Source organism: Cynocephalus volans, chromosome 1, assembly GCF_027409185.1.
Source record: "Cynocephalus volans isolate mCynVol1 chromosome 1, mCynVol1.pri, whole genome shotgun sequence".
Classification (NCBI taxonomy): Eukaryota; Metazoa; Chordata; class Mammalia; order Dermoptera; family Cynocephalidae; genus Cynocephalus; species Cynocephalus volans.
This window is the reverse complement of record NC_084460.1, coordinates 218418115-218441571: the sequence shown is the minus strand read 5'-3', so window position 1 is coordinate 218441571 and position 23457 is coordinate 218418115. Positions and strand designations below refer to the sequence as shown.

At 36.1% G+C, this 23457-nt stretch overlaps 2 protein-coding genes across 5 annotated transcripts in view; one reads left to right on the top strand and one right to left on the bottom strand.

Annotated features, from left to right (window-relative positions):
• Positions 1-5609: 5609 nt before the first annotated feature.
• MBD5 (methyl-CpG binding domain protein 5) overlaps positions 5610-23457 on the bottom strand; it is a 130692-nt gene continuing 112844 nt past the window's right edge. For all 4 annotated transcript variants that reach the window (XM_063113356.1, XM_063113363.1, XM_063113351.1 and 1 more), the window contains 3 exons: positions 16594-16667; positions 8994-9069; positions 5610-5800 (listed from right to left, as the gene is read on the bottom strand). In XM_063113356.1, coding sequence (XP_062969426.1) covers positions 5729-5800; positions 8994-9069; positions 16594-16667 — 222 coding nt within the window. In that variant the 3' untranslated portion in view covers positions 5610-5728. The remainder of the gene's footprint in view (positions 5801-8993; positions 9070-16593; positions 16668-23457) is intronic.
• LOC134363956 (large ribosomal subunit protein eL36-like) lies at positions 6918-7235 on the top strand. The gene has a single exon (XM_063079810.1). It carries the CDS (start codon positions 6918-6920, stop codon positions 7233-7235), a length of 318 nt encoding a protein of 105 aa, XP_062935880.1.

The following is a 23457-nucleotide window of genomic DNA, read 5'->3' as shown; positions in this document are numbered from 1 at the left end:
CACCCCCTCCAATAAAACCCTACAATAGTTCTCTGTCACTGCCACGTTAAGCGCAAAGTCTTGGCCCCACACCTCTCCAGCCATTCTTCTCTCTCACTTCCTCTGCCCTCCAAGCCTTTGCTCATGCTGTTCTCTCTGCCTTTAACACACTCTCTGTCACCTGCCCCATGCCACACACTTCTTTGCCTCACTGATTCCTATTCATCTTTCCCTGACCCTTGTTCAAGTTCCCATCCCCATTCAACTAGGTCAGCAGCCCTGTGATGTGCTCCTCTCTTCTACTCTTATTATTCTTTATTGTACTTACATGTTGACTTGGCCGTCTTCTTTGTCAGCTCTATGAGGGCAGAGAATGCGCCTGTCTTATTCACCACTGTGTCGCCATTGCTGCACAGAGGGTGTGGCACTCAGCAAGTGTTTATTGAATAAACAGATATGTCAATGATACCTCCAAGATCTACTGAACTACTTTTGTCAGAACTTACAAGATGATCACATGAAAACTACTGATACCTGAACCAGGCTGCTGTAGAAAGCTGTAAAAATGTATACATAACATGGTCCCCTTACCAAATTCCTCATGACACAGGGGAGGCAGCTACACTACCTTCTAGAAGCCTTCCACTACCTGAAGCTCCTCGTATTACCGAAAGTGAGCTATCAGTCTTCTGGCAGTCTTTGAGCCACAAATATTTAGGTAACTCCTAAGCCACCACCTGGAAGTTCTCAAAAATCATCCTGGGTTTTGTGATCAAAAGTGTCAAATGTGTTCAGAGTGAAGCTGATGCTAATGCATCTACTTCCTTAACCACGGACTGAGAAGCGCTCCTTTAGCATGGATTTTGGCTGCTTCTAGGAATTGATTTCTTGTTGTTTACAGCAAATATGTCCATATTTTACACAGACATATGCTCCCTAACCCTTTCCATTAAGGCAGTGGTTTTCAAATCCCATTTGGCTCCCCAACCCCTACCCATCACCCTTCACCCCAGGAGACGTTTAGAAATGTCTAGAGTCATTTTTGATTTGATTGTTGGGAGGGGGGTAGGTACTACTGGAATCTAGTGGGTGGAGGCCAGGGATGCTGCCAAACATCCTATGATGCACAGGACAGCCCTACAACAAAAAAATAATCTAGCCCAAAGTGTCAACAGTACCAGGGTTGAGAAGCCTGCACTGGGGTGACACTGTAGCCACCTTGGCTCACAAGAACTAGGCCCTATTTATCTGTGTGGTGCTTCCCAAGATGTGTGGAAACAAATAAAAGAATAAGTTAAAAAGCAATAAGAAGGCTGATGTTCTACCCCTGCCTAATACGAGGGTACTTCAAAAAGTTCATGGAAAATATATTAAAAGATAATATGAATCTTTCCATGAACATTTTGAAGTACGCTCATATTAGAAAGAAAGATGTATAGTTTGTCTCTCAAGTAGAAGAATTCGATTTGGGGAGTTTTCCTAGATAGACCCCTCTTGTGGATCAATGAATCTCCTATGGAAATCTAATAATACAAGGCATTTAGCATGGAATCTAACTGATTCCTGAGTGTGAAAAGGAGTTTTGGTGAAATCAAAACCATATTTGTTTTCCACATTAAAAATGTTAGTTGTTTTCTTTTCCTAATAGAATAACCACTTGGATAAAAATAATCCACTTGAAATGCAGGTGAAATGTAAACTGCTACTCTTATACACAGACAATCCAGTGTATTTATACTTAATCCATAAAGGCATGATGTTACAAAACACATTTGTATATTATGAAGCCATCTGGCATCAAATTTTCCAATTTATAGACAACTTTGTATTTATATAACAAATTATTGAATCAACCATTTTTCTGGTTTATAAAAGGTCACTGAGGCACACACACAGTGTGTATAAAAGCAGATAAGGCTAATAATACATATTTACAGTAGATACAAATTAATCTTTCATATTTGAAGATAATACTTTTTATATATTTTTTTCTGTATCAGACTCCCCACTGTTAGCAGGATTTCCCATGTTCGAGTTATTTATTGCTTTTTGGCTCACTGATTTAAAATTCACTTCTGGGTTGTTAAGACATGAATTTCTAATGTTCTTATCTCTTTGGCTAATGCAAATGTGATAGAGTGAATAAAAGGAAAAGATAAACTAATTGAATATTACAGTTCTGGCTGGTTGATATTTTTTTGTTCATGTCCCCAAATGAATCAAGTAATGCATAACTCATTTCATATACATTAAAAGTCTTGAGTCTTGCATTACACCATTTGGGCTTATAAATGGGCAAAGTAAATAAGATAACAGATTTTCAGTAAGGTCTAGTATCTTGGCTTTCTTTTCAGAAAGAGAAATGCCACCAACATCTTAGGCATCTTAGATTTTAAAATTTTACTGCAAAATTGCTTATGACTTGCAAGGGAACACTGCAAACTTCATGGAAGATTACCAAAGTTAACGACAATGTGCTATCATGGTCTGAGATGAAAAAGGAATCACCTCATGGAATATAAGAATCTTCATAAAACTGACAGAAAGTAAAATAACTGCCCTCCACTCCTACCACAATTCTGCAGTGTTATGTTCAAATAAGCAGGCTGCGTTTACTTAAAAAACAGACATAGCAAAAACTCAAAGTCAGGGTTCAAATAAAAGACTAAAAGTGGCCCATGATATCACAAGGGATGAATGTTCTTCTTAAAACACTTTCATTCATAGTGGGACTGAAAGGTACAAACCAAAAATGTTCCTTTAAATAAATAAAAATCCGGGATTGATTTTAATGCTACAAACAAGACAAATCACACAAGAGCTGATCAGTTAATTTTCAGTCATTTGAAATAATCTTTAAAAACTACTTGGAGGTATATAGTTTATTCTCTTTGTGCTTCCTAGGACTGTTCAGGGACACAAAATAAAATTAGATTTCCTTTTCCAGCAGGTACTATCACTTTCTTTGAAGGAGCAAAAATTTTTCATTCTGTTTCCATTCTTGGATTTGTTAAAAAAAAAAAAAAGTTTATTTTAGGGAATAAAAAATTTATTAACATAGAAGGGCTAGCCTTCATTTCTAAAAAATAAATTGGCTTCAATACAAAGAGAAAGAAATGGCTCTATGGGCAAAATTGAAGTACGAGTGACCAATTTTTTTAATTGTAAAGTAGGTGCAACATTTAAAAAAATGTTACAGCACTGCATTACCTGTAATGCTAACAATATTTACATTAACTGCTTACATGAAACCATATAACTGTAGGAGAGAGGAAAAAACCCTGTGCGGACTGAAACAACTACACCTAGCACCCACATCAAAGCCATAAGAAACCAGTGAAATCATGGGCACAAACATACTTTACATGGTCTGCTGATGTAAAGTATACAGTGGTGCGGAAGCACAAACTGAATTAGCTCAAAATGTCAAAAAGAAGACTTGGTCAACACAAACTTAGTCCAAAGACAGAAAAGCAAAGATTAAAAAAATCTTCTACATATCAACACACATACACACACACATGCAGACATACCAAACACTCAAACACATATGTACATCTATCTATGAATAAACACAACTGTGTAGAAAAAACAGTAGAAAAGCAGGTTGGTGTGAAAAAATGGACATTAATGGCTTAAACATACCAAACACATCAACTTATAACAAAAACATGTCAACTAAACTACATGAAACATTACTTCATGGGACTGCATGAAGGACCTGGCAGCCGATCCCACCATTATGCGAAAGACAAAATGAACCTACCCCCTGAAGGAAGGGTTTCTACTTCCAGGCCACAAAGCCCAGGGTAGCCAGTTGCATTCCATCAGGCTTGGGGTAGGCATGAGGGTGGGAACGGAAGGGACAGGGACACAGGAGACCGAGGGGAAGAACTAACAGCTGTTGCTATTCAAAGTGAGCCCAGGTGGCGTGCTCTGTGCTGTGGCCCCAAGAAACCAACTAGGAGAATGACCTTGGTCTCCTTTTTCCTGAGTTACTGGAACTCTGCTACATGATGGGACTGAGGAGTTAGGGGGGTGGATGCGACAGGAGCAGTAGGGGAGGTGGTGGGCATTTGGGGGTCCCGAGCCTGCTACTGGGGAGCCTCCCAGCTGCCTGAGCATTAGGCTGTAGAGTGAGCCCCAGGCTAGAAACTAGGAAGTGCTCTCTAGGGTTTTAAGGGTTTGGGGGAAGGGGCTGGTGGTTCCCAGAATAAAGGGATGATGGATCCCTTGTTTTAACAATCCATCAGCCAAACTCAGGCTGAAGGTCTGAAACTTCGCTTAACTGCCTGGAAGATAGGGTTATACCACCACCACAAAAACTGTAAAAAAAAGACGGAAAATTATGTTGTGCTACATTTCTTATTAATTACCTTGTACTTTAACAATGGCTCACAGTTTTAGGTTTGTATACTTGTAATGTAGTATTTTCTCTCTACATTTGTTTCACATTTTTTTCTTAATATAAATAATTTGGTTAATAGATTCAACCTGCACATTTCAGCCACATTAATATATATAATAATCTGTTAATGGTATAAATAATTCTTTAAATAAAATAAATCTGATATGTTACATAATACTGATAAAAAATTACGATTGCTAATAATTTTGTAAGCCACCTTAACTTCTGGGTTAAGTAATACTGATGAATGGATATGAAACTTGCTTTGATGATTCGTACTTATTTTTGCCACTACCAAAAAAGAATGAGTTATCATCAACCTTACCTCTGATAATGGTTTCAAAGTGGGGCTTTTGCCTCCATGTATGGAAATAGAAAGTTTATCTTGTCAGATATTGTTTGCAAAAAGACCTCAGTTCAGAGCATCAATGGTGGTGCAGTGTAAGCTATTTAGTTCAGCAGGTGGCTATCAAATGTTAACTACAGAAATGGCTGAGTAAAATATTCCATCTAAGTTTTTTTTTTTTTTTATAAAACCTATTCTATTTTAAAACTTAGGTAAAAAAAATATGCAACAAATGGTTGCAGTTTCTGAATTCTTAATTTAGACCTGTGAGCCCTCATCTCTTTAGAAATCTGCAAGGTTGCAATTTCCTAGACACCCAAAATTGAGCCCAGTGCTTCCAGGCAAGTTTCATTCCAAACAGACAATATAAATGTACACTCAGTGGTGTGCAGTGTATGTCATAATTCAGATATTACATCATCATGCCTTTTCTCTGCTGTTAAATACAAAAACAGCATATTTTACATTATCATAGAAAAGCATTTAGGTTGTATTTTTATTTATCACTTTACACTGGTAATCTCTGGTAGGTGTACTCCATAGAAACCAAAGAATTTTGTACACTATTTCTTTGTACAATAAAAGATAAAGTGTGCATTAGGTACGCTTGTACATGACAATATTGTACAATATTTACATTTCTGATATCACCATGAAATTCTGTATTTTCTATATACAACATTGAAAATTCTTCAGAAACATTTGGACTATTTCTTATGATCACAATTTTTGTATTATAGAAAAAGAGTTTCTCATAATCTCTTGACCTTTTATCACTCTCATCATATAGGGATTTTGATTGGTTTTTCCAGCATTCATTATCTTTCCTGATCATACAAATCTTGTATCACTGTTTCTTTTAGCACCCTGTGGTGGTGGTAACTATCTGCCATAGTTTAAATATTGATATAACAGTGGCTATATCAATACCTATATACAGATACATCTGTGCACGTTCCTTTGATAAACACTGTGCATTAGTGGAGAAGTCTCTGTTATCTGGAGATCTTCCTCCTCTTGGGTTTGGGGGGTCTCATTTGTCTGTCTCCCTGTGGGATTTGGTGAACCTGGAAAAAGAAGTGGAAAAAAGCAACAACAGAAGCAGAGGTTGAAATCCCAACATCATATGATTTTTGACAAAGAAACAGGGTAGGGAGCAGTCTCTGGCTTTTACTTTTAATCATTAATATCCTGAGGCATTTAAAATTTTTACCAAGACCCCAGATCTCATAGTCACTACAGAGAATGAGAAATAGTCGGAAAAGATAAGCAGAGAAACACTGTGAGGACTCCAACAAACAGTGGAACACAGAGGATGAACAGAAGAAAGTTAAGTGTGGGGAATGCGTTATGCAGTTGCTGCCCCCACTGCACATTTAAAAATGGAGCCTTCCCTGTCAGAGATCCCTAGATCACCAATTCCACTACAGCCTGCAAAAATGGATAAATACATACCAAACGTGTTTTTTTTCACTTCATCACCATACTTACTCTACAACTACTAAGAAAGGTCAAAGATAAGAACATGCATACACAGCTCAGCCCCAGGACGTTTATTTATGAGAAGAATTAGTATGGAAAATAGAATACCACTACCATCTGTTGGCATATCTGAGCTTGTGTAGTCTGGGAAGAGCAATTAATACAGCTCATCAGGAACTAATGCAGGAACTAGCAGCATTTGGTGCTATGCATCAGCTGGTGCTATGCATCAGTGGTATCAGAGCATCAGATAAGCAGGTATGGATGGTTTTGAGGGGCAGGGGGGAGGTGATCAGGTGCTCCATGTAGCATTGTGGTTACTGATGGGAGGGGGCAAGGTCCAAGACCCAGGATAGGCAGGCTGAGCCAAGACAGTGGTGTAACACATGCTTAACAACCAGCAATTGGACACAACCCCATTGTAGCATTTGCCAATTTCTGTGGTAAGTGCTTCCACCATGGCCAATTTCAAGCTACGAACGTGATGTCACAGAACTTAGAGTTAGAAAGAGATGTGCACAGTTAGCTCTCAAGATCCACTACAAGTTGGCTTAACGATATATTTTAAAAATAATTTTTAGACAACAGCAAAGGCCAATGCTATTCAGAATCAAAGGCAGAATGCTTTTTTAAATATAATATTTAAATTTTAAAAATAATGTTTATGCCTCCCACTGCAGCAATCATTGAAGAGGAGCAGCTATGACTCTGTGCTACCCCATGGCCGTGGGCCTCAACAAGGGCCACACGGTGACCAACAACGTGAGCAAACCAAGGCACAGCCACCACCGTGGGCGCCTCACCAAGCATACACACTTTGTGTGGGACATGATACGAGAGGTGTGTGGCTTTGCCCTGTATAAGTGCCATGTCACAGAGCTGCTCAAGGTCTCCAAGGACAAATGGGCCCTCCAGTTCATCAAGAAAAGGGTGGGGACACACATCCATGCCAAGAGGAAGCGAGAGGAGCTGAGCAATATCCTGGCCGCCATGAGGAAAGCAGCTGCCAAGAACAACTGAGCCCCCTCGCCCTCTGTGCAGAAGAAAACCTTTACTGAAAGTAAAATAAAATAATGTTCATGTGTTTCTTACACTGCCTATTCTTCCTAATCTTCTCCACATACATTTTTTAAAAAATCACTAGTCTCTGGTAAAGCACCAGTAAAATTTTTATAATTGCGGAAAGAAGTCTTTATCCAAGTGCAAACTAGTTACCTGTGAACCAAATGTGGCCTGAAAAGGTAATCTGTTTAGCCAAATGGTGCTTTAATACTTTTGAAAATAGTTGTCAACACTTAAAAATGAGAAATTTTACTTCTAGACTTCTAGCTTCTCATGAAAAATGGAAAGATCCTGCGGTACCAGCACTATTTCCCACATGGCTATGATCTGCTGGAGCACGGAAGGAGAGAGTACGTGCCCCCCTGGTTGCCATGACCCTCATCACTCTCGACTGCCTGCAAGGCCAGATGTCCTGAGACAGAGACTAGTGAGATGATGGCCAAATCCACTTTCTCTTTTTCCTGGACAGGCATATTCTACACTACATTTCCTAGTCCACTGGCGTTAAGAAGGCCATATGACTGGATCAGGCCAGACAGCAGAAGGGATAAGCTTCCAAGCCTGGCCATAAAACCTACACTGGCAGTCCTCTGTGCACACTCTTCTTTCACCTGCTGGGCTGTGTGCAAAAGATATAAGGAAGCACTCTGAGGTCCTAATGAATGGTGGACACTGAATACAGAAAGATTCTGGGCCCATAAATGACTGTGTGGAGCAACTCCTTCCCTAACCAGCACCAGACTTTACTGTGCTGAGCCTCTAAGACTGGGAGTTGGTAGGTGGCCTACCCTAACCAGTGCATCTTCATTGGCATTTCTCAATCTACTCAAATTGCAGTTTTTCTCATACCTGACCCACTTTACTTATTGATATTATTTGACTCCCCTAGAAGACATTTGAGTTTATAATCCCTGCTGTAGACCTTCCCTATAATTTTATAAGAAAACTGAATGTCTCAGGTCCTCAATTTACCCAACTGTGAAATAATGGGTTAGATTACAAAATCTCTAAAGCCCACACCAATTCACACCAATTCACACATTCTATGAATCTACAACATATCTATCATTCAATAGCCATCTGATGGGTAGTTGGGATTCAGATAACCTTGCTAACACAAAGTGTCAAGTAAAAGAAATTACCTTCCATTGCTAAATAGCCTTAGATAATTCACATGTTTTTAGAGATTATCAAAATTATATTTTGAGTGTTTATATTAGACATTTTGTGAATTAGAGAATAATGATTAAACTTCTCACATTCAATGTTATTATATGCACAGTAATAAAAATGAGAAATGAGAGGTCTATATACTCATGATCTTGACCCTACTGTTTAATTTCAATTTTTTGTTCAACGAACACAGTGGAATTTGCATTACTGAATATTTAGGCAGCAGTAATGGCCATTTTTATTCACAGAGCCAAATGCAGAAAGCTGTGATTTGAACTTCAATATTTTGCTGCTCACATTCTAGAAGAATGTTATGTGGGAAAACAAAAGTTACCTATCTCAGAAAAAATACATAGTTAATACTGCTTGGTTATTTTTTCTTAAATGACTTTGAATCTTTTCTGACATCCGTCTTTATTTTTAGCTTAGTAATTTAGTATCAGTATGTGAGTTACTTGACAATATTCAAGAGACTTTACCAAAGAGTGCAGTACAATTTATTTTCAAAGAAACACAATATAATGGAAAAATAAATTAACTTACAGTCCCAGACATTTTGTCCAGTTCGCTCATGGCCTCATGAATAGCAGCTTCTAAATGGTTATTTAGCTTTCCACTTCTGGAATTAATGAAAACAACACACTGCATTAATAAATTAAAGAAGCAAAATCTCAATTTAATTCTCTAATCAAAAAATAAAAGTACCAATTCCACCAGAGAAAGTCAATTTATATTCACATTTGAATTCAGATGACAAAACATCACTCTGGGATTCTCAACACTGAATTCTAATGATTAAAGTCACAGAACTACACACAAAAAATCGAACACTTGGTGGGAGGATTCTTTCACCTTCCACATGTTTGTTCCACAGTCTGGTGCTTTTGGAAGAAAGGAGGGCTACAGGTGTCTATTCCCACCTATGCAGCTGAGCCTTCCTGATTCCAGCCTGCCCCGTGTTGCCTCTTTTCTCTTCTCAGGCTTTCAGGCTGTGTGGCTAGAGGAAGGGTGCAGGGTGTGAACTGCGGGCTCTGGCCACTAGGGAGCTCCCTCTGCCCTCTCTGGAGTGTCCTGGCTCTGGAGTTAAGCAAGTAAAGGCTGAAATCCTGGTGCATGTTCAAGGTGGGAAACAGCTTAACTGCAGCACCTGAGACTACAAGCCTGGCCCTCAACAGATTTCCCCAAAACCAAAATGATGAAATTATTTCAACAGACACAGAATGACAATCTCATGGTGCCTATCACTCCTCTGGCCTTTTCTCTCCACTCAGCATTACATTACACACGTTTGGCCTGAATAACACACACGGTACACCTGCCATTTTTGAAACTTACATCTATGAAGCTGTTGAACTAATTAATCAAATCACGCAAATCCACACTATCCACTTCTGTGGTTATGTACCATGTGCCCATCCTGACTGTTAAGTTGTCTTTCCTCCTTTATGCAAATACATAATTACCTGATTATTATGAGTGCTAAGGTGATTCATTTCATTTATGCTGTCACAACAATTACTAGAAAAGCTGCAGAGGCAAACCTTTTCATAACAGGCTATTAGTGTGGCTTTTCAAGAGTTAAGTTCTATTTCAGCATCTACTCAGAGATGGGAAATTTGCAGTTGTAGGAGGATTTGGCTCACAGTCCCATTTAGATTGGCTAGCATAGTGCTTAAAAACATTTTTGAACTTTAGTGGAATGCCTTTAAATGAAGCCTTTTGGTTTACCACAACCCTCACTAGATTTTATCCTCATATACCAGGACCCAACAATTCATACATTTACTTTCTGTCTATACCTTAGAGAACACTAAGTTTTCCACCTCTGAGTTCTACACTGCTACGCATACCATAGATACTCCATGCATTTGCTAAACAAAAATATCTGCTCAAAGCTAGCATGGATGCTCCTATGTTTTGGAAAGCATATATGTACTTAAGTCAGTTTAACTGAAATAAAAGATTAGTGTATTGGTTTTAACCAAGTTATAGGGGCAATATGACACCAACCCCCTTCCTGCCACCTTTTGTTGGCCTTGTAAGCTAGCCCCTATTTTATATTTTCCCATTTATTTTTAGAAATTTAAACAATGCAGAGAAGTACATAAAATAAAATAACAACCCTTAACATACCCACTTCCCAGAATAAACTGTTAATAAATTATATGTTTTCTTTAGTCATTTTTATTTAAAAAAATAAAGCTGAAGTTCCCATTTGCTATAAATCCCTAGTCTCATTCTCTTCCACCCTCCTCCCCAACTTCTAGTCTATTATTATATTTTATATGATATATCCATGAACAATACCTACTATTGTTTTACGTGTTTTTTATATATATACAAAAGATGTTGTGATATACATACTACTTGTCTTTTTTCCCATTGCCATTGTTTTTGAGCACTATCCAAGTTGATACAATCTGTTCATTCCTTCTACTGATGTATAGTAAGTATTTCATCATGTATATACTGTCTTTCATTTACCTACCCACTCCAGTTTTAAGAGCTTCTGGTCATGTGGTCATTTTGTGGACTCAGTCTGATTTGTTTTCTCAGGAGGAGTTTGTTAAGCTTGATCCTGGATGAATAGGCAGGAATCCAACTCCAGGACTCTGCAGGGTCATCTAAGTTTGGTGGAGGTTTGGCTGGGACCCCTTTTGTGGGCTGTTTGGTGAGGGTTCTGACAGTATTATACATTGCCAGCTGCTCAACAATATCACACTCCGTGTAATGTGTTAAATAGATTTATCCTTACTATTTCTTTTGTATTGAGAAGTATGAACATAAGTTTTAAGTGACATCTATTTGTTATGATTTTGTGTGTGTGTGTGTGTGTGGCTAGTTGGGTATGGGGACCCGAACCCTTGACGTTGGTTGTACAATACCGCACTTTAACCAGCTGAGCTAACCAGCCAGCCCTGTTATGAATTTGGGTTATAAGATCTTATGGGCTTAAAATTGACTATATAAAGTACTAAATGTCTAAAAACAAGGTAATTTTCACTGAAAAACCATCGAGAACCTTGGTTCTCTCACCTTTAATCTTAATAACAAAAACAGCTATTATTTACTGAAAGATTTCTATGTGCCAAGAATTGTGTTAAACCTTTATATACATTATCTCATTTAATCCTTACGACAATGTTATGAAGTAGGTATCACGAAAGTTGTTTTTTATACAATTCTTCATGACTTCTTAGAGAAAATTGCTTAAGTCAGCTCTAATTTTTAATGAGGAAAATGGATCTTTAACTACAAATAGTTTTTAAAAATAATAGAATCACAAAATTTTTACTTAACCATGAAAAATTGCAAAATAACATTGCCATTAAAGTACAAAAACAATTCAACAACATTACTCATTGAATGAAAAGATAGAATTTTAAGAGTTTTGTTATCTCATTTTTCAACAAGAAAAAGTTTGTAAATACCTCACGTTAATTTAAGCTAAATTAGTATAATGTTTTGCCTTTAACAAACTTAAATAGTTAATAGTTAAAAATAGTTAATAGAAATGATTACATTTGGAAGAGAGGATAAATACATAGATGTGCAGCATGAAATTATTTGAATACATCACGAAAAGCAAGAGGTAAAGAAGACCCTCCCAAATGTCAAATCTGCAGACCAATTTTTACACTAACTGGTCAGGTCAGGGAAGAATGAATTTAAAAGAGGAAGAAAAAACTCCATGAGTTCATTAAATGAACAATTAGTCAAAATTCAGTCTTCCACTTTAGAAGGCCTCCCTGTGGAGCTTCTTCTACTATTTTCTATTCCCCACTGACATTTAATAATAAACATTTTTACTAATGGACACTCTAAAACCTACTTGATTAAGTAATAGATGTTCATATAATCACATTTCTAATTATTAATGGAGATAATTGCCACTTATCTTCATTGCTTCTATGAGTATTTTCACACATTATCTTTACCTTCACTAACAAAAAAAAAAAAAGAAAAGAAAAAAAAAGAGGCCAGGTACACATTTGTGAATAGTACAAAAATAAGAGAGAAGTGAGAAATTGCATGTTTCCCTACACTGTCAGTTTAGAATTTAAGTGACTCACTTCATGTAGAACAGAACAAACTTGAGTGAGACCTAAAAGTCAAGAACACTAGGCTCTGAAAACCTGACCCACAGAGAAAGTATGTAGATTTATGAAAACATGCTAAGCATCATTTCTTGGTTTTAAAGTGAAAGTGTGATTTATTTCATCCATTTATCATTTTCCAGCCTCATACAAAATCAGGTTACCAAAGGAATTTATATGAACACATAGATAGAAGATTTGATTCTCACTTAATGAAAATCATATCTAAAAGCTATGGAATTTTTCTTTAATAAAGCTATTTCTGCTTTTAAGTACAAATTACCCTGAGTAATTTGTTAAAGAAATGTTAATATTTTTTATGTGATTAGGATATAATTAGTAACTCAGTTTAAAGATATTTATTTATTGTACAGTTTATTGAGGACAGTGAGTATTAAAATAACTACATAAAGTTCTAAACATCTAATATAGTGGTAGAATATTTCAACTAGAAAAATATCATATAATTTTATTTCTTTCACTTATATCTTTATAATAAAAATAGCTATTTACTAAATACCAAGTACTGTGTTAAAGCTCTCTCTATACTACCTGTATTATAACAGTCATAAGATAGAAATTAATATGCCTATTTTAGAAGTGAAGAATTTAGGCTCAGAGAAGCTAAGCAACATACTCAAGGGTACACATCTATGAAGTGGCAGGACCAAGATTTGAAGCCAGGTCAAAAACCAATCTCTTAACCATTTTGTTCAAATGCTATCTTCCTTTATGAGCCTTTTCCTTTTCTCTTCTTCCCCTCAGTCTACAAAAGCACTCAAATCTTTGTCATCTTGAGATTTCTTCCTTTGTGATTTTTCAGGAACTTTTCACATTAAGGGCAGAAGGAAGAATAAATAATCTGCATCTGCTCTATCTACTTCCTTATGCTTACTCACTCCTCAACCCATGGCTACTTTGTACCTTCACCATTCTACTGAAAACTGTTCTAAGGTTACTAGTGGCCTCCAGATTGCCCAACCCAATGATTTCTCAGTTCTTGTCTTACTGGACCTCTGCTGATTATTTTACCATCCTGGAAATTTTCAGTCTTTAACTTCTAAGACTCTACCCCCTTTCCTGATTCTCCTCTTTTCTGACCCTTCTTCCCGTTTTCTTCATTCTCTCTATAAAATGTTCAATTGTCTTGACATTCAATCCTTCACCTACTGTTGCTCAAATTGGCCAAAGTATCTCTGTGTGATTGCAGCCATGTTTATGTTGTCAAACACCACCTCTTCTCAGTTTCAGACTTGTGTGCCCAACCTATCCCACAGGTACCCCAAACTGCACACTCAACAGTTTCCCCCTGTATTCTTCACTTCAGTCATTGTTTCTACCAGCCTCCAAGTCATCCAAGCTAAAAACCCAAGAGCTGTCCTTGATCGTTCACCCTCCTTCACATTCTGAGCAATCATCATGCTCTGTTAGCTTTGCCTCCTAAATGTTTCTTGACCACATACTTTTTCTTCCATCCTCATTGCCATCTTGTTTTTGGTCTACATCCTCCCTTGTCTTCTGCCATGGCCTCTAAACAATCTCCTGTCTCCAGTATTATTCCCTTAAAACTTATCCTCCTACACAGCCATATCTAAAGTAAAATTCCAACCACTTGCCCGCTTCAAGCACTGCCGATAAAAATAAACATCCTATAGGCCCTTACCAGGTCCTTCATGATCTGGTTCCTTCTTATACCTCTGGCCACATCTATTACAACTTCCTGATACTTTACAGTCCCCAAATCTAACTGCTGATCTCATCTAAACACTACTCCACCCCATCCTATCTTGGTCTTTGGTTTGTTTGTCCAGCCAATACCTGTGTAGAATGTAAGGCTTGGCTTGGATATCATCGCCTCAAGGAATCCTTCCTTTACCTAGGTTTGATGTTATTTCTCTATGAACCCCAAATAAATATATATATTGCTGTCATTACAATTTGCACATTTTAATTATTTGTTTCTGCATCTGTCTCTTTTACTAAACAACAAGCTCCAGGGACTGTAGCACTGTGACTGGCACAAATTTTGTATGCATGTGTGTGCACTAAATTAGTCTCCTTAAATTTGGAATAAATAAATGAATAACTAAATTATTTGGTTCAACAAATCATTGATCAGTTTTGTGATTTTCAACGAATTATTTGAGCTAATTGGTACTGAATGTCTTCATCTATAAATGGGCTCAGATTTCTGGCCCATCTTGTGATTGAAAGAATAAAATAATAAATTTAAAATCTCATGTGCAAAATGTAAAGCATTCTACTGGGCATCTATAAGGCAAGTCAGTCTGCTTTGCAATAGTATGATAAATAAAGCTGTTTTTACTAACGGTTGCTTCATATTTTCTTTTTCACCTCTCCAATCCATAATCTATGGTTATCATGAGGGGAATTTCTTTAGATAGTGACTGTATTAATTCACCACAAAAACTGGCTTTGAAAAGAAAAAGTTTTTAAATTGTGGTTTGTCATTCATTTCCTTTCAGAAATTGCTTCATAGCAAATGTATGAGGTAAATCCAGCTCATTTTAAGAAGGTGTATTTGGAGGAGTTGTTTTATTTCTGTGTTTCAATTCTATTTTGCACATAATCAAGTAACTGCCATACTTAAGTGGGGGAAATATATTAGGGATCTTTTACACCAAAGAAATGGGTACTGTTGAATATTCTGTAATAACTGGGACACTGCAAATTTGTGATGTAGGTAATTTGCAATTATTCCCTCCTTTCATTCAGACCTTGTATTAATTTTTACTGGCCTTATCTTATTACTAAGGTCTGCATAGGAAGTGTCACTTCAGTAAGAGGGTACCCAGCTCACTGTGTTCCTTATCAGATCTATAGAGAAATTATCTGGCAATTCATTCAGCGCCCACCACAACCAGTGCCAACTTGCCATTGTCCAAAGGAGTCCTGGACATAGGGGCACAGGAATTTGCCCCTTGTGGTTGTCATCTTTTTAAGGGACATTCTATTGAGGTGAAGAGAGTCTCCTCAAGATTTGTTGACTTTTAAAATTTTGCCTCTAGCAAGAACTATTAAAAATACCACAAAGAGAATGACCTTTAACAGACATTATTGATATTATTATATAAACCTTTTATGCAAGATACACTACTAATCATTCTGATCTCCACTTTACAAATCTTGATGTATAAATATAAGTTACAGTGATATAATATTTTTTAAAAGATGATAAGATATACGAACATGAAGTCTATATGTCAATGTTCAGGGGAAAATGTGAGGACCATTTTACAAATGAATAAAAATTAATTAATGTATAATTCCTGGTTGTTTGATAATGTTTAAACTATAGCAACTAAACAGGCATGTAAATTATATATTTTTAAATAACTTTCTATGTACATATGCAGAAGTACATCTGTCGTTCTCTATCTTAATATGAAATAATAGTTATGATACATAAAACTACATCATATCACAGCACAAATTATGTTTCTAATATTATCTGCTTTTCTGCACTACATTTACTCAATAAATAAAGATCCACAAAAACTTGAACAGTGGTCCAAAGTTCAACCTCTTGCTATAATTCCAAAGTCCAAGCCCCTGCCACAACAAAAAAACATTAGTTAGCATCACTTTGACAAATGGTTAATCTGCTAAAATTATTTACATGTGTACACGTGGGGGTATTTCCCCCCCAAAGTATTTGAATTGCAAATGGATAGGCTTGCTACACTTCCAGAGCCAATTTAATTGCTACATGTTGAGAATATTAATCAAATTTTCTTTCCCACTGAATGAGATGGATGGGGATGGAAGAAGTGAGGAAAGAGCTTATGAAAAGGCAAACCCCATAACATTATAAATAAAAATTGTTAAAAAAAGAAAATATTTTCTGTTATAGCTAATTTGGCTTGTCTATAATGGTCCTCTTCGGTGATAACTATTAAACTGTACTTAGGCAGGACACAACATGCACAAAATCAGTGAGATTTCATTGTCTCTTTGAAGGAAAACCAGGAAATTATATCCTTGAAAAACAAAATGGAAAAAAAAAAAAAAAAAAAGGCTCTTACTTTCTGTTCCTTTTCCGGGCTCTGCTGTAGGCTTCCAAACCTTCTGCTAGTGTCTTCAGCTTCTCGGGCTCCACCTGAGTGAAGGTATGAAGACCAAATCACATTACCCAGACCTGCAATTGTTCATCACAGTTTTTACTTCCTGCTGTACAAGCACTGGGGGAGGGGATCCTTAACCTTTGATGTCCTGTCAAATGCTCTGTCTTTGCTCAACCATTAGAGGTTGATTCTGCGGCTCCAGGCTGCAACATTACTAGAAATGAAAGACTGACTTTGAAACTGTCAACATTTTGAAAATAATGTTTTGGGAATAAAACCTGGAATATAAATAACTTTCAATTCACAAAATCATATAAATCAGAGAACCTGGCTCACTTTCTCCACTGCCTGATGCTCAGCAACTGTAAATCTGTATTCCATCAGAGGAAGACAGGAGTGGTTGTTAGTGAAGGGGGGTTGGCTTTGGAGCCAACAGTTCAGAGTTCGAATTCTACCTCCTCACTTCCTAGCATGAGTAAAACACTTAAGTTTTCTGAGCCTTAGTTTCCTCCTCTTTAACATGAGGACAATAATACCTACCTTTCTGCTATATTGCTGTGAGAATTAAAATATGACAAGTCATGCTGAACACATAGCCTAGCACAGAACAACTATTATTACCTAGCATACATTCAGCTCTGCAGAGGCCACGAAACAAGTGTGGCAGTAAGTCATGCATAGTCCATACTAATGTGGGCAGAGGGTGCTACTATACCTTATGAGTGTGTCCTCTCTCCTGTCCTGTTCTGTCACTGCCAGCCTGTGTGAAGACTGCTACCTCAACAGACTTCGGCCACCAAGTGTGGCTGGGGAATTTGTGTATGTGTGGAGGGGTGCAGCCTTTGCCAACTGCCCCCTTGAATAATCTCTATCATGGTTCTTAAAGCCACCCTCCATCCAAGGAAAACAATTAATAAATACGTGACTTGTGAGCAAAAAAGCCTTTAGAAAAAACACTGCTATTTTTATTGATCTGTAAGAAAAACAATCTAAGTAAAAACAGTGTTGCTTGCTGTGTAAATACAGCTTCAATGCAAGTACCCCAGCCAGCCCTTACTGCAGTTCCTTCCCCCACACCTAAGCTACTTCTATATAAAAAGTCAGTTTCCCAAAGCCAGTTTTATACAAAAATTCAGAGTTCATCAAAATGCCTCATGGGTAATAAAATATATACTAATACTATATACTAATGAGCAAGGAAATTATTATTAATCTTTGTGTTTAAATTTTCATGACAGACTCATAAATGTCATATATAAGTAATTCTCTATGATCCCTTCAAATCTAGTACACAGTAATAACTAACAAAGTATCAAGTCTGAAAACAAGCATTTCTAATTAGTCAGTGAGAAAACCAAATAATGGAAATATTTTTCTTTTCATATTTTTGTATTTTGTCCTAAACAATCCAAATGCATTATACACATAAATTCATTTGGCATACCCAATCCATTGTGACAATTTTGCTCCAATAATACTTCATATAAAGAAAAGTGTCTTATTGGGATCACTGGGAAAACTTAAATAAGTTGAATGTATCCAGGTGTTAAAAAAAAAAAAAAGAAAAGGTGCCTGGATACATTTTCACATTTTGTGTTAGAAATGAGTTTCCATCGTGTATTCTCTCACACGAAAGGAATATGAAAGATGTTTTGCACATTACATTTATGTAATCAATAACAAATTTCACTTATATTTAAATGCCCTTCTTGACAAAAGGAAGGAAGCTCTCCTGTAACATAAAGTTCTATTAGACACAAATTGGTGTAATGAGAGATCTAAGAAGGGATAGATCACACCACAGAACGCAGATCCAATTTGAAACAAAGACACAACAATGAAAACATACCCCATTGGTCTTAACTTTAAGAACTAAGTTAGGTCAACTATTTTTTTAGGTATTCAATTTTTATTTTTAGTTAAATAAGGAATAAGGGACAGTAAAAATATTTCTTATGCATTTATTATGTAAAAGGCACTTTAAAAAATCATTTAATATGATAATACTCATCCTGCAAACTAGTAGTAGTATTTTTGTTATTTTATAGATGGGATTCAGTGAGTTTAGTTAACAGGGCCAGAACTCCAAAGTGCTCAACCTCTCTCAAACATACCAATTCCAACATATATTAAAATATATAGTCATATAAGTACACACATACACATATGTTAAGTATGCACACAAACATGCTGTTCTAGATTGGATGTCCTCCCCAACCTCACTGAGACTTAATCCCCACTGTTAACTGTTGAGAGTGGGAAATCCTATTATGGTAATTGAAAGGTGGGGCCCTAAAGAGGTGATTAGATTGTAGGACCGTGCTGTAGTGAATGGATTAAAAATGGTGGTCAGGGGCACAGTTCTGAGGGCTTTAAAAGGGGAGCATGAAGAGTCTGTCCTTGCTCTGCTCCACCATTTTCTGCCATGGGAGACTGCTGGGTCACTGTTGCTACCACCAAGACCCACACCAGATGTGTTCCCTGGACTTTGGACTTCCCAACCTCTGAAACTGTTAAGTGTTAAATTTGGTTTTCTTTATAAGTCATCCAGTTTCAGGTATTTTATTATAAGCAACAGAAATGGACTAATACACATGCACACTCAAAAAATATTTTAAACTATTTAAAAGCAAATTACATTTTACAAAAATATAGATGATAACTTGCCCAAACTTATCTTCAAAAATTTTTTTACTTGGATAATTTTCAAGTTATTTTTTTCTGAACTAATTCTCTACCATGGTTTCTTCATTTAAATTTGCCTCTAAGACTCTAAGGTACTCTTATAATGAACTATATTATTTATAAAGGATTCAATGACCTTAAAAGAGAAAACAATGGTGCTTTCTGAAACTAAGTAGAAATAAGATACACACTACTGTGCACTTCCTGTATTACGAGATCATACATACACACAGAAAATGTTCAGTTTATTTTGTTTCAGAATTTTAGTTCTTTACTGTATTGTAAAATATATATCAAGAGTATGTGTTGTTCCTGAGGAAATATTCAGACACATGAACAATACTCAAGAAACTCTTTAGAGATACCCAAAAAAAGGTATCAAAGAAGAACAAAATAAATTAAATTTCTAGTCAAATAGAAATCATGTTTAATGACTTAATGAACATTCCCTTGTAAATTACTTAGCTAACATAAATCAAAAAAGTACTGGGAAATCAAATGCATAAATGTAACTTTAAAAAGGTTGAACACACAAATATTTTTATAAAATTTACAATGAAAGAGCAAGGAATTTAAAATACTTAATACTTTCATCCATGATTATAATCTCGTATTCTTGTATATTCACAAGCCAGGAGCTCCGTAAATTATTTAATTCCTATCTATTGGGAGAGGACTTTATAATTTACCTTTACTCAAAATCTGCCCATATAGACTTATCCTAATAATAATGATGTTTATAGTAAAGAGCATCATCGTATAACTGTTTACACACATGTCATTTAAGAATTATAAAAAGATACCTGGAATTTACATGTATTTCTCCTTCACATATTACCTCATGTATAAGTATACACATATATTGAATATTTTTTGACTCTCACAGATCTTCTTTCATTTATTTAAATTCTTTAAATATAATAATTCTTCAGCATAAATAGAGTCTGTTCACTGGGGTTAGAAATATACTAATTAAGTCAGACACTATTTTATGGTGGAGGATTAAGAGTTTTTCTGAACAAGGCTGAATCCCTGGTTGCTTATTTTGTTCACAAGACACATATTAAACATTTGGCAATTTAATTAAGTTTGATTTGGGGTCTAAACAGTGGCATGTAGTATATCTTAGAAGTAACTCAAAGTCTATGACAAAAGGAGAGCCAAACCAACCCTCTAAAGTGAGGCATAGGACATACTAGAAGAATCCAGAGCAATGATCCTGGATCACTTCTGAATAGAGCCAGCTAACTAGAGATGATGTCAAAATTCCCTGCAGGCTTTAATCCTGATAACACCTCTCTGTGAATTCTTTGCTGCTACTTTGTGCTGAGGCAAAGCTGTCACACAAAGGTCAAAGGATGGAGCGCAAGCCACATGACAGATTTCATAACAGATACAAGGCAGCTGACCTCAAGCTCCCCTTTTCATTCTTCACTTCCCCATTCCATTTCTACGATGTCCTCTTGTTGGGGGAATGATATACTGCAGAGTACTAAGCTTAGAGTTGCAAGACCAGGGTTAGAGCCTGGCTTAAATGCCTGTGATTTTTGTCCTTATTAAGGCCACTTCTCTGAGATTCAGTTCTCATCTGTAAAATGGTGATGATTATGCACATCTTTATGGATCACTGAGAGGATCTAAAAAGATCATGAACATGAAGATGCTTTATAAATGCCGAAGCAGTCTTTCCAAAAGTGCCACTGGTGGTATGTAAAATTATTTTAAGGTGGAACACGGACAAACTTTTAAATATTTTAAATACGTACATATTCATATAAATCTATATTAGAAAAATGCAAATAACATTGTACCTATAATTTCACCCATATAATACCTTAGAATAAGACTAAAAAGTTATTTAAATTTAAAAAGTGGCTTGACTAGTGCACAGTACATATGTGCCCAACAAATATTTGTTGAATGAATAAATAAATTAGTAAATAAATTTAAAGAAAAACTTTAAGTAAATAACACCACAGTTGATACTTTAGCTGAAGTGTGGGAAATATAAGGGGTTTTCAAGAAGTTCATGGAAAGATTTGTATTACCTTTTAATTCTATTTTTCCATGAACTTTTTGAAGTATCCACTTACAACTCTGAAGCAATAAGCAAATATGAGACATTTATTAGGTATTATTATTAAACATTTATTAAATAGTAAATGTTAAAAATAATAGTACATAGTTCAAAAAATAGCATCTTCAAACTGAAAAAAATCCTGTTAACTTAAGTGCAATATTTCTATATTTTTGAAAGAATAAGAATTAATGATAAATAAATAATTTAGGGTAAAAAGTTGATTAACCTGTGATAGGAATGATGAACCTGATTTTCCAACAATGGTACAACAAGAGTATTCATGGAAAAGTCCTCTAAACAGATACTAATTTTTTAAAATGAACTATCCAAATCCACATTATTAAAATTTTAGTCAGTGGCACTCTCTGAGGCATTTTTCTGGTGCTTCCTTTCCTTTTCACTTTGGATATTAGTGTTTTCAATCAGTAGAGAACTGTATTACAGGATGAGGATAAATACATTTTGAATGTGACAACAAATTTCACATCAATCCACAACATATAAATAGAATTAAATGTTTTGGGGAAACTCATATTTCTATGGAAAGGGTGCTTAAAAGTTTATGTAACAGAGAATGTGTTTGCCTCAGACCTGAAACTCCATTTGCTGCTATTTGTATGACAATTGTATTGACAAGCCCATGAACTCAGTGTTGGGTCTCAGTTACCTGTGTAAATGGAAATTCCCTTTAATCTTGCTCAGGAAAAAAAAAAGTTTACAATATTCCACATTTCGCTACAACATAATTTAGTCTTACCCACACTTTTTACTGTTTAGTCTTTTTCTTGATATTCACATTTTTGGTCTTATGTAGTTCTTCATTTTTATCTTCCACATGTTGATCAGGAACTGCCTTTTTTAGCCTGGATTTTATCTTTTTTTTTACTTTTCAAAAACTATTCTGCTCCCTTTTCAAGGAGCTTCTGTGGCTGACAGAGCACTGAGTGCCCCTGTCATACCACAGCCAAAATACAGACCAAATATTGTGGATATTGATTGGGTACAGAGAAAAGGATTCATTTCCTACAGCAGTTAAGAAAATATATAAGGCAAAGCAAATACACGAACACTTTCAACAGAGAATTATAGTACCAAAGAACACAAACAGCTAACACTGATGATCAAGCACAGAAAGAATGTTCTTAAGAATGTTCTTAAACATCACAGGAGGGCACACCTCCCAAAGTAGTCCCCAGGCTCAATTTATTAAGTTACACATCCCCAGAATGTGAGGTAAGCCATCCCTGGTTATGCTCCACAATGTCAAAACATGTGCGTGTGATGCGAAGCTGACGTACAGAAAGCATATTGCCCCCAAATAAACTTGGTTATGAGTTTTAATAATGATGAATTTTGTCAGTTTTGAACGACTACTCAAAGAGCTATTTTTATCTCTACCTGCCAATTCTAACCATGTGGAAAAAAGTCAAAGCATGATTCTAAAGAGAGAGCACCCTACCCACGGACACTTTTAAACACATTTCGTTTAATCAGGTGGTGTTGCACCGTAGAACTTCTCTTGATAATCAGGAGATATCTCTTTACCTGTCCAACAACAACAAATTATTCATTGAAAAGAAACATTTTGGTGTCAATTTAGTAATGAATTTTTTCTTAAATTTGGCTTGGGTCAGAATACACATCCAATGTAAGAGTAAAAATATGAAGACCAATGGTGCAATGTTCAAAAAGAATAAAAATGATCTATGCAGAAACAAATAAGAATTTGATTTTTTGATTATTATTAGTTGAGAGGCAACCCTTCTAGTCTACTTAATATAAAGTCAAAGATGGAAGATGACAATAATAAAATATATTATGTAAAAGAAGAGCATTTTCCCTTTTTTTATAATTATTGAAATAAGTACATAAAGATAACTGTTTTCCTCTACAGTTGCACAAGCTTAGAAATGTTTGCACATTATGCAGTAAAGGTGGAATGCCTGAGGTAGCCATTTTCCTTTCCAAGAATTCTTGCACCATGCCAAGATCTGGAAGTGCATCTATCTGGCCGTGACTATAAAATGAAGCACAGAACAGAGGCCTTATTCTTGGCCACT

Excerpts from the sequence above, each read along its gene's own strand:
- LOC134363956 (XM_063079810.1), top strand. The coding sequence starts at position 6,918 with ATGACTCTGTGCTACCCCATGGCCGTGGGCCTCAACAAGGGCCACACG.